This window comes from Crotalus tigris, unplaced genomic scaffold (assembly GCF_016545835.1).
Source record: "Crotalus tigris isolate CLP2741 ecotype Arizona unplaced genomic scaffold, ASM1654583v1 scf7180000017683.1919423, whole genome shotgun sequence".
Lineage (NCBI taxonomy): Eukaryota > Metazoa > Chordata > Lepidosauria > Squamata > Viperidae > Crotalus > Crotalus tigris.
In genome coordinates this window covers 484652-498895 of record NW_024096563.1, presented here as the reverse complement: position 1 = coordinate 498895, position 14244 = coordinate 484652, and the positions used below count along the sequence as shown (strand labels likewise).

General features: G+C 46.0%; 1 protein-coding gene across 1 annotated transcript; it reads right to left on the bottom strand.

Annotated features, from left to right (window-relative positions):
• Positions 1-2402: 2402 nt before the first annotated feature.
• LOC120305541 (cytochrome P450 1A5-like) lies at positions 2403-11173 on the bottom strand. The gene is made up of 7 exons (XM_039337541.1): positions 10997-11173; positions 8229-9075; positions 6846-6972; positions 5518-5607; positions 4999-5122; positions 4251-4337; positions 2403-3144 (listed from the first exon to the last, which is right to left on the bottom strand). The coding sequence occupies exons 2-7, from the start codon at positions 9060-9062 to the stop codon at positions 2856-2858; spliced, it is 1551 nt and encodes a 516-aa protein (XP_039193475.1). The 5' UTR covers positions 9063-9075; positions 10997-11173; the 3' UTR covers positions 2403-2855.
• Between the last annotated feature and the right edge of the window lie 3071 nt (positions 11174-14244).

Here is a 14244-nt window from a genome sequence, read left to right as displayed (position 1 = left end):
CCGCCTCTCTTTAAGGTACTCTAGGGATGAGGCGGAGAGACAGTGCCTTTCGTGGGAAGGTATACTGGGGCGCATGCGCGCGAGAGGGGCAAGGCGGTTGGAAGAGGAGCTCGCGGGGTGCTGGGCATGCGTATTGGCGATATTGGGGCAAGCTGCGGGTTGCTGCTTAGGGAAGCTGGCTCAGCGTTTTTTCTCGACCTTTAAAGTGTCAGGACTGCCAATTCCCAGAATTCCTCGCCTCGCAGGCTTTAAGGTGGGTGGACTTCAACTCCCAGAATCCTCCTGGTCAGGGACTTAGGGGAGTTTTATTTATTTTTTGTTATTCAGCTTTTATAACTTTTTTATAACAACTTTGAAAATGGTAATTTTATAACTTTTTTTTATAAGTGAATTGAAGTTTAGGCGTCTTAAAGTTGCTAAGCTTGAGAAATGCCGAGCTAGACCATAAGCCAGACCTTGAAATGTTGTAATGTCTGTCAAACGGTCAAAACTTTGTGGGGAATTTAGCAAAATCGATGCGTGTGCAAAAATGCATGTGTAACTGTAAATGCCCAATATATTATTTAGAAAAGCGTCAGGTCACCGGTTTTTATTACTGTTTTCCTAAAGGTTTGTATCCCTTTAAAACAGTGTTTCTCAACCTTGACAATTTTAAGGCACGTGGACTTCAACTCCCAGAATTCCACAGCCAGCAGTGCTGGCTGTGGAATTCTGGGAGTTGAAGTCCACATGCCTTAAAATTGTCAAGGTTGAGAAACACTGCTTTAAAATTTTATCCGATTTTTCCTCTAAAAGAGCAATTGACAAACTCACAAGCCATCTTGTAGAAAGCCATTTTTATTTTTATTTTTACAATATACATATAATACTTAATAGAGATTTTCTGGGTCATCCAAAATTTAATCTCTAGGCAAGAATGTGACACATAACTTCTGCAGAATCAGTGGCTCTTAGGCAGATAATTGATACATAAAGTGCATTTAATAATTCGAAGCACCTTTTTCAAGCATAATTCCGCAGTCATCACACTTAAAATGATCATGTTTAGTTCTTTTTTTTGTTTTGTTCATGTTTTAATTTCAGTTTTCTTCTAAGAATTTCAAAGAGCATGCATACTATTTTCTGCCGTTTGTTCCACAAGAAACCTTGTTCCACAAGAAACCCTACGAGGTAGATTAAGATAAGAGATAGTGGCTAATTCAAAGTCATAACACAAGTGGCCAGTGAAGTCAAGAGGCACTTCATTCAGGCACTTCATTCGAAGAGGCACTTTGAATGATTTGATAGCTTTTAGATAGCCCTAGCCATGCCTACTTTTCCAGATCGATTCCTTTCCTGTCATCTTGCAAAGATTTAGATCCCATCCCTGTCACCTTGCAGAGATTTAGACCAGATCATCCCTATCCTCTTGCCAACCTCTAGGTCCAGGTCCTGTTACCTTGCCAACATCTAGATCCAGATTCCACCCATGTCACCTTGCAAAGTTCTAGGTCCACCCCACCCTGTTCTCTTGCAAATATCTAGTAGATCCAGCTTACATCACTATTCTTTTGCAAAGATTTAGATCCTGCTTCTATCCCTGTTATTTGCAAAGTCCCAGATACTTTCCCTTGCAAAAGAAAGAAAGAAAGAAAAACCTCTTTGTTTTGTATGGCTGAGTATCTTAGAAGGCGAACTGGGGTGTGCACATATGGATGGCCACCTGCTTTGGTGTACCTAGATGTGTTGATACATTCCTCTCGAACATGGATAACGAGTCTGAAGGACTCTACATTTCACATACACAGAAGTTGCTGTCCATGTTCCAATACAAGGGCCAGAATTTTAGAAATGCTTTGGGGTGGCTTTTCAACAAGACCTCCAACCTGTAATAATTCATCACTGTGCTTCTCAGTTTTACACTTGTGATAAGAACCCCATGAGCCAACACAGTGCTAGGCTGCATTAACAGAGGGATAGAATCAAGATCACGTGAAGTGTTAATACCACTTTACAATGCCTTGGTAAGGCCGTACTTGGAATACTGCATCCAGTTTTGGTCACCACGATGTAAAAAAGATGTTGAGACTCTGGAAAGAGTGCAGAGAAGAGCAACAAAGATGATTAGGAGACTGGAGGCTAAAATATATAAAGGACGGTTGATGGAATTGGGTATGTCTAGTTTAATGAAGAGAAGGACTCGGGTGACATGATAGCAGTGTTCCAGTATCTCAGGGGCTGCCCCAAAGAAGAGGGAGTCAACCTATTCTCCAAAGCACCTGAAGGCAGGACAAGAAGCAACGGATGGAAACTAATCAAGGAGAGAAGCAACCTGGAACTAAGGAGGAATTTCCTGACAGTGAGAACAATTAACCAGTGGAACAACCTGCCTCCAGAAGCTATGAATGCTCCAACACTGGAAGTTTTTTAAAAAAAGGCTGGACAGCCATTTGTCTGAAATGGTGTAGGGTTTCCTACCTGAGCAGGTAGTTGGACTAGATGACCTCCAAGGTCCCTTCCAACTTTATTACTATTATTGTTATAACTCCATGCTGGAAAAACACTTTCACTCAGTGTGGACTATCTAGCCACCCACATCACAGGATTATTCGCGGATTCGAATGAAGTGCCTCTTTAGATCAGCTTAGGCTCCGAGACAATTCAAAGGATATTCTGTGTTAATAAAAGATCTCATGAAATCACACACACACACACACACGAGATATAAATCCCCCATTTTTCTTTGCAGCAAGCTAGTAACATCGTTGTGGGCAGCTGAGCCACATCAAACCAAGCAATAAATCCTATCGGTTAAGTAATCCCTTGCCCCCCTTCTTGGACAGAGGTCACCCTCCACTCTTTCCAGCTCTCCCTTGCTAGAAACGGGATTTGACCCGGAAGTGTTCACATTTCTTATACTTCATCGTCAGGCCATACTCGGGAGTTGGATCCATCATCTCTGTGCCAGACAGGGTGAATTCCAGTTTTTGCACCAAAGTGGTCAGAAACAGGAACACCTCCCATTTTGCAATGTTCTGTCCAATGCATTGCCTTTTGCCCAAGCCAAAAACCATCACTTTTTCACACTCTGCTCGGTTGATTCCTGTCCCGTCAGTCGCAAGAAATCGTTCCGGGTTGAAAACAGAAGGCTCATTCCAAAGTTTCCTGAAGGAAAAAAAAAATGCAAACACACCATCTAGGTCAGGGGGTCTTCAAACTTGGCCCTTTTATGACTTGTGGACTTCAATTCCCAGAATTCCTCAGCCAGGCACGCGGGGTCTTCAAATTTGGCCCTTTTAATGACTTGTGGACTTCAACTCCCAGAATTCCTCAGCCAGGCACGCGTGCCTGGCTGAGGAATTCAGGGAGTTGAAGTCCACAAGTCATAAAAGGGCCAAGTTTGAAGACCCCTGATCTAGGTTATCCCTTTATGAAACTTCCAAGGCAGAGTAGGAGAAAGCACACATTCAAATATCCTTCGCCTAGCCAGATTAAAGCAACCACATTTGAGTTGGAACACGACTCCTGAAGTTGCCAACCCTTTCCTTCAGTAACTATGTAGGAGCTACTAAGGTTTTGTGAAGATTTCATCCAGTCTCTCCTTTTTAGCCAGATCTTCCAATTGCCAAATGGATTTGGTGATCAGGTAGATCTTTTGTGAGTGTATTACACATACTTCTTAGGGAACAGATGTTGAGTCGAATGATTTGAATCAAATTGAATTGACTCAGCGTATGCCCACAATTCCTCTAAATGTAAATTTCCAGATGTGTGGACTTCAAATCCCAGAATTCCACAGCCATCTTGGCCATTGATGAGTATTCTGGGAACTGAAGTTCACCAATTTTTTAAGTTGCGAAGATTGGGAAACCGGAATCTAGAATAAAGATGGGAAAGAGCAGACAGCCCATAGTCCCCCCTCCAAAGGCTTGTAGGAAGCTTCTAAAGCCCTCATTACTTTTGCTATTAGTACTTAATCCCATGCACAAGTACCGGTATATTCAAGCTTGATTTACAACCACAATTGCAATTAGCTACGGGGGCTGTGAAAAGTCTTTGATTCAGTTCCCCAAAGGTAAGTCTTTTTAATATGTGGAAGTAACATACAGTAGTAACCCTTACTACAGCTCTTTAAAGCAGCTATGTCTGAATGAAATTTAAGGCACCACATGGCAGTAAATGCAACCCAGATTTTACAGTAATTGACTGCACAAAGAATTCTATTTGTGCTCCGCTTGGCAATTAGATAAAGTATTCTTGGCAATACTTACGGATCGTGGTTGACTTGCCATTGGTTCACAAACACACAAACATCTCTAGGAATATAGAAGCCATTCAGAACTGTGTCCCTAGTGGTGCTAAACAGAAAGAGAATATTTACAATAAGATAACAGACGGACTAGTATTAACAGAACCACATGAACACAGTCGGTTCTTTTGATAAGATTCAATCAACGATTTTGAAAACATGGAATGTAAGCACAAAGCAAACCAAGCAGTTGACAAACTACTATCTCTTGCTAGTCACTAATAGTATTTTCTGTTACCCTACAGTCACCATGGGGATGTGTTCACACGTCACACTAAGACACAGTTTGCCGAAGTCTAGCTTTTTGAATCTACCACAATGAGCTGAGTTCGCCCACAACAAAATCAGGACTATGTATTAAGTTGCAGTTCACAAGATCTATTGCTTAAGCCTACGCAAAAGAATCCAGTCAATGAAAGTTCAATATTAAATTGGCTCCAGAGAAGAGTCAATGGGATTCAAGAGGGATTGGATCTGGAGCATTTGTGGCAACCTAATGATTCTAACCTGATGGCAAGCTTAACTGCCTCCCAGCTCTGCCTGCTCTTCTCCCACATATTTGTTCCAAACTCTCTGCCCCCCCCCCCGCCTCCAATGATGGTGGTACTTCAAAGTACCTCAGGAGATCCTGGATCACTTGGCCACTCCTTTTTGTCATGTTGATCTCTAATTTTCTAACATAGGTTACTCTCCAGTCAGTTCAATCTTACCAGTGCGGGATTGTGAAGGGAATGAAGGACGAATGCCTGAACATCTCGTAGATAAAAGCTTCAGAGTAAGGGAGCATGGCACGGTCAGATTGTTTGGGTGTCCTTTCTCTTCCAATGATTTGGTCTGTGGGTCAGGAGAAAAACAGAAATAAGAGTCATTTTGGTCTACTGGTGAAAGCACTTAAACAGGAGGTGGTGAGTTCAGGTCCCATGAAAGCCAGGTGGGTGACTTTGGGCCCATCACCAGGAGACGGTGAGTTCTAGTCGTGCCTTAGGCAGGAAAACCAGCTGGGTGACTGGGCCAGTCCCTTTCTCTCGGCCCAACTCACTTCACCGGGTTGTTATTGTGGGGAAAATAGGAGAAGGAAGGTGTGTTGTATATGTACACCGCCTTGAGTTTCTTGTAAAAATAATAAAAGCAGGATACAAATCAATAAGTAAATCAATAAGATTTACAGAATATCGATGGAAAGCCAGACTTGGAAAGGGACTTTTAAAGCTCAACAGATCTGGATTTACCTAGTTCTTCTTGAATTCTCCTCTGGGTTTCTGGGTAAGTCACCAGATACAGAAGGCACCAGGAGAGAGCAGTAGTGACCGTATCAAATCCTGGACAGACACAAAAAAAAGAGAGGGGAAAAAAAGCATTTAAGCATCAAATGTAGAATTGGGTCTCCCTGTATGATATTAAATGCTTTCATTTAACCACCAGCATGTGAACCATATCTAATGTGACGTCATCCAGGGCTTAGCTCATTTTGGAGAAGCAAGTAAGCGTGCTCAGAAGGTGGCTTGAGTGAATGGCATCGTTTTCGCCAATCGCCAAAGGCTTTTAGCCTGAAATCACGCTGGCTTGGGAATGCTGGGAGATGAAGTCCACATATCTTCAGGTGGCCACGGTTGAGAAGCACTGGCCTCAAAGGTCTCCAAATGGTAGGGTTAAATTAAATCTGGAGGACTCTATTGGAAAAAATATGTTACAGCCTGCCAAGCTGAAATTTTCATTATCACATGCAATACTACCAAGGATGATGAAGGTGACTCATCTCCTTCCCATCTGTCAATTATGTCTTGACCCAAAAAATAAAAAAACGAGGAAAGATACAGTAATGCAGGGGTGTCAAACTCAATTTCATTGAGGGCCGCATCAGCATTGCGGTTGCCCTGGGGGGGGCGGGGGTGTGTGGCCAGGGTGGGTGCACCCTACTGGGGGGGCGTGGATGGAGTGGGTGTGGCCTACTGGATGGGCATGGCCAGCTCTACGTCGTTTGCGTCAAGGGTGCCTGTGGGGGCCTGGGCAGGAGTGGGACAGATCTGAGGGTCTCTGGCAGAAGGGGGTGGGACCGTGGCAAGCGCCAAGGCATGGTCCATTTCTTCATTCCTCACAAAGGGTGACCCCTCCCCAGCATGCACCCAGAGGACAAGGCTGACACACAGCAGGGGCTGCTTCCTCGCTGTTTCCAGATGGTCTTATGGAGCTAAGACTGAATGCGTTTCAGCATAGATGGCCACCACAAAATTGCACATTGGCTCCCGGCCGGCCTGGGCCAGGGCCAAGGCAGCGGGGGCCATTCCCTCACTGTTTCCAGGATGGCTTCGCGGGCCACGTGAAACCACTTTGCGGGCCACATCTGGCCCCCGGGCCTTGTGTTTGACACGTCTGCAGTAATGGCTGAGAAACATGCAAAGATGGGACCCAGTTTGTGCATCTGGGTGAATTATGAATCAGAGATGGGTCTTGATGGCTACAAAGATTTATTTTCTTTAAACGCATTGACACCTGTCTGTTAAATGGAGGGTGCTGAAATGGTCCTGGGAAGAAGAAAAAAGGGGCATCGGTTTCTTACCCGCTCCAAAGAGTTCGTTGACGATACCAACAATGTTCTGATCCTTGAGTGCATTGTTGCCATTTAAGTTCATTTTTTTATCCTGGCAGAAGCTGATGAGGGAGTCCGTGATATCTCGGATGTTGTCCTGGAATGCAGACCAGAAGGAGAGATGTGACACCAACGTCCAGCCCGCATGACTCTCAATTTCACAAAGAACAAACACTGTTATTTAGATGCCCACATGCCAAATACTTTTCTGCAAACTAGGTCATGAGGAGTCGTTCTCACGGAGTATTGGTTAAAAGTGGTTTGTGGAATAAGCCAGGATTGGCTGGGTCCACATCCTCCACTGACGCGGGTAATATTCAAACCACAGTGTTGGAATTCACCTATCACATCAAGCCATGATGTGTCCAGTTTGCTTTGCTTAGCATGCTGTGCAAAGTCAGCCATAGTGATTAACTCAGTTAATAAGAGGTGATCAACTTAACACACTGTTCCTCAGCTTCAGCAACTTCAAGATGTAGGGACTTCAACTCCCAGCATTCCTCAGCCAGAATCCTGGGAGTTGGAAGTCCACATATCCTGAAGTTGCCGAGATTGAGAAAAACTTATTTAAGGCATTAAGACAGGGGTCTTCAAACTTGGCCCTTTTATGACTTGTGGACTTCAACTCCCAGAATTCCTCAGCCAGAGTGCCTGGCTGAGGAATTCTGGGAGTTAAGGTCCACAAGTCATAAAAGGGCCAAGTTTGAAGACCCCTGCATTGACCAAAATATAACCCCTTCCAATGTTTCCCTCTAAGCCAGACATGTCAAACACAAGGCCTGGGGGCCGGATGCGGCCCACGAAGTGGTTTCATGTGGCCCGCGAAGCCATCCTGGAAACAGTGAGGGAACGGCCCCTGCTGCCTTCGCCCTGGCCCAGGCCGGCCAGGAGCCAATGTACAATTTTGTGGTGGCCATCTATGCTGAAATGCATTCAGTCTTAGCTCCACAAGGCCGTCTGGAAACACCAAGGAACCAGCCCCTGCCGTGTCGGCCCCGCCCCCTGGGTGCATGCTGGGGAGGAGTCACCCTTTGTGAGGAATGAAGAAATGCACCATGCCTTGGCGCTTGCCCCGGGCCCACCCCCTTCTGGCAGAGACCCTCAGATCTATCCCACTCCTGCCCAGGCCCCCACAGGCACCCTTGATGCGAACGATGTAGAGCTGGCCCACCCAGTAGGCCACACCCACCCCAGCCACGCCCATCCAGTAGGCCGCACCCACCCTGGCCACATACCCCCGCCCCCCTGAGGGCAACCGCAATGCTGATGCGGCTCTCAATGAAATTGAGTTTGACACCCCTGCTCTAAGCCTTGCTTGGTGACTATATACAATCCTAATGTCTAATGACACACCTTGTCAAAGGCCTCATAGTGTTCTTTAACCAGCTTCTCCACCAGCATGTTGAATCGCCGGTTCAGATCTTTGAAGACTTCCATGCTGCGACTGGGAAGATATTGGAGGATTGGGAAGAAATCCGATGGATTTCCAGATGAGGCCACCAGCCCAAAATCATTGTTCATGTCCACTATCTTCAGAAGTTCTTGGTCCTCGTGGTTGTAACGCTTCCCAAAGCACATGGCACAGATGACGTTGACTACGGAGATCACTATATACTGGAAGGGCTCAAAACTCTCCTTCTCTCTCATCAGATCTTGGAATTTCATGACCAGGTACTCTGCCTCTTTGGAGATGTGCTCCTCCAGCAGGCAAGTCGACGAGTTTGGGCTTGTTGAGGTCGCAAAGGTCTTGAGCGCATTCTGGGCCAGCTTTCGGCGAGTGCGCCAGCTTTCCTCAGAATTCCTCCCAAAGGTGAAGGTCTGACCATCACCAATGAACTTGAAGCTGTGGAGATCTGGACGTCCACTAAAGTCGCTCCCTTGCTTCACTAGGGCTTGCTTGATGGTTTCCAGCCCGCTCAGCACCACCACTGGCTTTGCGCCAAGATGGATTAACATGACATCTCCATACTTCTGGCTCATCTGGGTCAACGACAGATGAGGATTTTTTCCCAGGTCTAAGATATTTCCAATCAAGGGATACCCCCTCGGCCCTCGTAGCTTCCTTAATCCTGGTGGGATCCGTTGCCGAATTCTGAAGAGGAGCAGCAGGAGACAGAAAACAGTAGTGCCGATCAGGATTTCTGGGACAGAGACCATGTTTTTGCTTCCGATCAATACCGACTTCATCGTCCTCAATAAGCTGGTGAGCCAAGAAACAGAGAAGAAAGGAAAGGGGTGAATGTATGTATTTATGTATCTGTTTGGTATTGTGTAGTGTTCATCTTTTTTTTTTAACTTTGTCAAAACGCTCCTTTAGTTTCATATGTGTACATGTGTCTCCCAATATAGAGATATTGTATTTGGACATTTCTTGGATAGTGTCATGTGTTTTCCCAGTTTTGTATAGGCTTCTCAGATTCCACGTACCAAGTCATAGTTTTGGGTTTATCATGCTTCTAGCGGACCGGGAGATTCTGAGCACCCCTGCCCCATTTAAGGGGCATCCGTCCTGGGGCCATTATTAGGTTTTGCCGCTATTAACATGATTTTTCCTGGGAAATATATAGTGTAGTTGTCTTTTGCTTTCTACACCGCTATGCACGCGCTCTTCAAGTGGCTACTCAGCAGCACTTTTTCATGCAGCTGCTGATAAAAACAGGATCGCCAACATGATCGCCAACGTCCGATAACGGATATGGCACAAGAAGAAGTACATGTGTCTACAGCCCAAAGAGCCATTGTTGAGCCATCTCAAAAAGGTAATTGATGACTTCCATTTTCAGCCCGCCAGCTACTGGTCTTCTTCAAAGAAACTCAAACAAAGAGAGTGATGTTAGTTTGTTTACTGAAATGGATGAGACTCTTTCTAGAGTGCAGAGAAGAGCAACCAAGATGATTAGGGGGACTGGAGGCTAAAACATGCAAAGAACAGTTGCAGGGTTTGGGTGTGGCTAGTCTACTCTACAGAAAAGAAGGACTGGGGGGGACATGATAGCAGTGGTACAATATTTGAGGGGCTGTCACAGAGAGAAGGGGTCAACTTATGTTCCAGAGCACCAGAAGGCAAGACAAGAAATAACAGATGGAAACTCATCAAGGAGAGAAGCAACCTGGAATTATGGAGAAACTGCCTAACAGTGAGGACAATTAACCAGTGGAACAGCTTGCCACCAGAAGTTGTGGGTGCTCCATCACTGGAGGTTTTTAAGAAGAGGCTGGATAGCCACCTGTCTGAAATGGTCTAGGGTCTCCTGCTTTAGCAGGGGGTTGGACTAGAAGACCTCTAAGGTTCCTTCCAGCTCTACTCTGAAATCTCAGGCTCCTGGGATTGTCATTTGCAACCTTCGCAATGGGGGAAGCCAGCTTCCCTTAATGACCACAGGATTCACTTAAGAACTGCAAATGATTCGCTTAACACAGTGGTTCTCAACCTTTTTAATGCTGCGACCCCCAACCGGTCATAAGTCAAGGGCTACTCAACCGGTCGTAAGTCGAGGACTACTCAACTGGTGCAGCACCGTTTGCAGACTGGGGCTTTTGGCGGGCTCAGCAGGGCAGAGACAGCCTGGACAATTCCTATTGGCTTTTGAAAGCCAATAGAATTAGACTCTATTCAAGAGAGTCTATTCTATTGGCTTTCAAAAGCCACTAGAATAAAAGGGAGTAGCACAGCTAAGGAAAAGGGGGAAAAAATGGCGGACTGCGTTGTTTGGCGACCCCCGTGAAATGGTCGTTCGACCCCAAATGGGGTCCCGACCCACAGGTGGAGAACCACTGGCTTAACAGCCATGGCTTAAAGGGTCCTAAAATTAAACACCCCCCCACAACTGCTTTGCTTAGCCACAGAAATTCTGGACCTGTCATCGTAAATCAAGGACTATCTGTGCATTCATAGATTCAAAGCACCCTCACCTACAAAAGGACTCTTTTTCAGAGGTTTCCGAATAGGTGCCAATCCGAATTCACCCGCTAGACTAGAGAGAGGGGCACAGAATCCACATTCTGCGTTTCACATTTTATCTTAATAAAAGAAGCGATTTCCCAGCGTGGACTTACCAACACCAAAATCAAAGTCTAAATGAAAGGCAGGGTTTTTCAGGAGGACACGCGTGGAGACTCACCCACAGCCCACGTTGGGGAAAAAAAACGGGGGAAATCGAGGCGCGGACCTCCGACCTGCTCTGGATTCGCTCGCCCGGCACCGAAAACGGCTTCAGTCCGGCGTCGCTCCGCTTTCTCCGGCGAAGAGAAGATGCCCGGGGATTAAACCGCAGCGCAGAACTTCGCTGGGTTAAAGCGCCGCTCGGTTCCAGCTTTATATGCCCCTCCTCGGGCTCTGATTGGACGGCGGTTTTCGCGTCAGGTGACAGCGGTTCCTCTTGAAACCCAGGTTGACACCAGACACGCGTCCGGGGTGCGCTTGTGGACGGGTGCAACGGTGGGGCGCAGTTCTCCCGGTTGCCAATGGGGTTTACTCACGAGTAAAGGCAGCTTCGGGCGCTTCCTGGAGATTTTGCCTGAAAGATCATTCTTGCTCTCCCTTGAGATAGAAATTATTATTATTTATTATTAATAATAATTATTAATTATTATTATTATTATTCACACGGTCAGCCAGATGTTCAGACTGGGTTTGGCATTTTTGTCTACCTATCCTTATAGGCAGATGGGGATTAATATTAATATTAATAATTGCACAGTCAGCCAGATGTTCAATGTGGGTTTGACATTTTTGTCTTACCAAGGACCTGGGATAGGCAGATGTGGATGTTTTATGGTGTTAACAGAAATCGTCACAGGATGGAAGCTATCCCCAATAAAATCACCTTTTGCAATTGAATAATAATGATGACGATGATGATAATAATAATAATAATAATTCACAAATCCAAGTATTAACACGTTGGAGCCCAACTCTCCTTTCTCCTCCGCCAGCAAAAGCATCCCGCAGGTCCACCTCTCTCCCCCCCAACCCCGACACCTGCATAGAGGTCCCTGCTTACCTGAGAGTAAACCCCAGGGCAATTCAGCAAGGTTGACCATCTACATCCGAAATGTAAAGTTTGCCTGCGACAAACAAACAGCAAGTTCTCCGCCCGGCGCCCAGTTTAACTTTTGCTGCGTTTGTCGGGACCAATGTCAGGTAGATGGAGGAAGGAGTGCAACTTTGCTCGTCTGCCTGGTGGATCAGGACCCTCAAGGCTCTTTCCGGCTTGGGGGGGGGGGGATCTTGTCCAATGTGGCTGCTGCCAACAGCTCAGCCAGTTTAGCCAACGTCCAGGCAGTCCTCGACTTACAGCAATTCATTTAGTGACCGTTCAGAGTTGCAGCGGCGCTGAAAAAAGTGACTTGTGACCTTTTCCCCCACACTTGCGTCCCCATGGTCAAAATTCAGACGTTTGGCAACCGACTCATATTTATGACACGGTTGCAGCGCCCCGGGGCCAGGTGATCCCCTTCTGCAACCTTCTGTCAAGCAAAGTCACTTAACAACCGGCTTACTAACTAATCAACTGCACGGGTTCACTGAACCACCGAGGCGAGGAAGGTCATAAAACGGGACAAAAACTTGCTTAACAACAGAAACAATGGGCTCCCTTGCGGTCAAGGAAGTGAAGGACTACCAGTACATGTGTGTGTGAGAGAATTTAGCCCTTTTGTCAATTGGTGGATTGGTTCAGAAAAAAAAAGTTTCACTGGGGTTCACGTCTAGCGATGAGTTAGGGCCTGGGAAATCCGGAGGAGTTTCTCCAGTCTCATCCCAGCCTCATAAATTGTGAATGGGATGTTGCAGAAAGTCACCTGGACAAGCTCCTGCAGGCTGTTTTGTGAAGGAAGAACACCCGTCTGTTGTCCTGTTTTGTTTTGCTTTTTTTCCTTAATAGCATTTCAGCTGCCTGTCCTCAACCAGGTGCCCTCGAGTGCCTTGGATCGCCATTCCCATCATCCCCAACCAGCCTGGCTGAATGAGGCAGGGATTGTAATTGTGGGATGCCTTCAGAGCCCTGGGTTTCAGCATGGGCTCATGGGTGTTGTATTGGCCCAGCACGCTTAAACCATCAATCAGAGTTAAGGGATATGTTTGGTTCGTGCAACACAGCAAAAAGGAACAGGAGGTACGAATTCATGTGGCAAAGGAAAACGTAAGAAAGCTCTCTTGCGGGTGCGAAGAACAGCCAGTGTTTGTACAAAGAAATCACACCGATAAAAAGGAGAGAATATTGTAGCTCGGGGTTGAAATGAGAGGTCCTGGGTGCTCTCTGAGCTTGGTTGTTCTCTTGCAGATGTTTTGTTACCCAACTAGATAACATCATCAGTGCTGCAAGAAAACAAGACCACCAAGGACCCCGAAAGAAATCATAACTGGAACGATAAACTCTAATAGCATCGGAAGCACGCCAAAAATAAAACAAAAGGGACAATTCACGACCCCGCATTTGAAGCCCTGAATCAATCACAAATTGTTTCCAAATCTAACAGTTGTGCAAAGCCAGGGCTCCCAGTTTGTTTCGGTTTAGCCATGATTTATCAGGTTGTGCAAACACAGCTTCAGAAAGATCTACCAACACGTGTCTTATCTCTCCGGTTTATCTTATCTGCCTCTTAAAGATTCTCCTTTTTCATGCTTTGATTTCTGACTTCTGATTTACCCCTGGGGTAAGTTTGTCTGGAGCCTCCTTTTGTCTAGCCCTGGAGCAAAGGGAGGAGGGGGGGGGTAGATGTTTGCTGAGTTGTGCGTGCGAAGCACCAGGGCCAGCCTTTGCCCCCTGTGCCTGTTGTCTTTTCCGGAGAAAAAAAAGTGGGAAGCAATCGGAACGCCCAGGCCAGGAAAAGGAGGGCTTGAAACTTCCTGAACAACAGGGCACCACTGTGGTGGCACGCAGAAGCAGCACACACACACACACACACACACACACACACACACACACTCCCTAGCTCCAAATTAAAAGGCCTTGAACTTAATCCCCAGTCTCTTCCAGCCAACAGAAGTGTGTGACTCAGCACATCAACAACTTGTGGACCCTATTTTCACTTGGTCAGTTTCCAAAACTTCACGCATGATGGTCTAATCCAATGTCTTTCAAACGTGGCTATTTTAAAATAGATGGACTTCAACTCCCTGGCTGGGGAATTCTGGGAGATTTTTTAAAATATTATTTCCCCCCCCCCAAGATCATAAATGAGTTTTTACATCTCCGATGTATTCTAATTTCGTAAATATCCAAAAGCTAATGTGTGATGATGTGATCCAATGGGTTTCAAACTCGGCTACTGGCTGGAGATTTCTGGAAGTTGAAGTCCACACTTTTTAAAGGTTACTTTTCCAGATCTTTAACACGTTTTCACAGCTCCAAGGTGAAAACGTGGT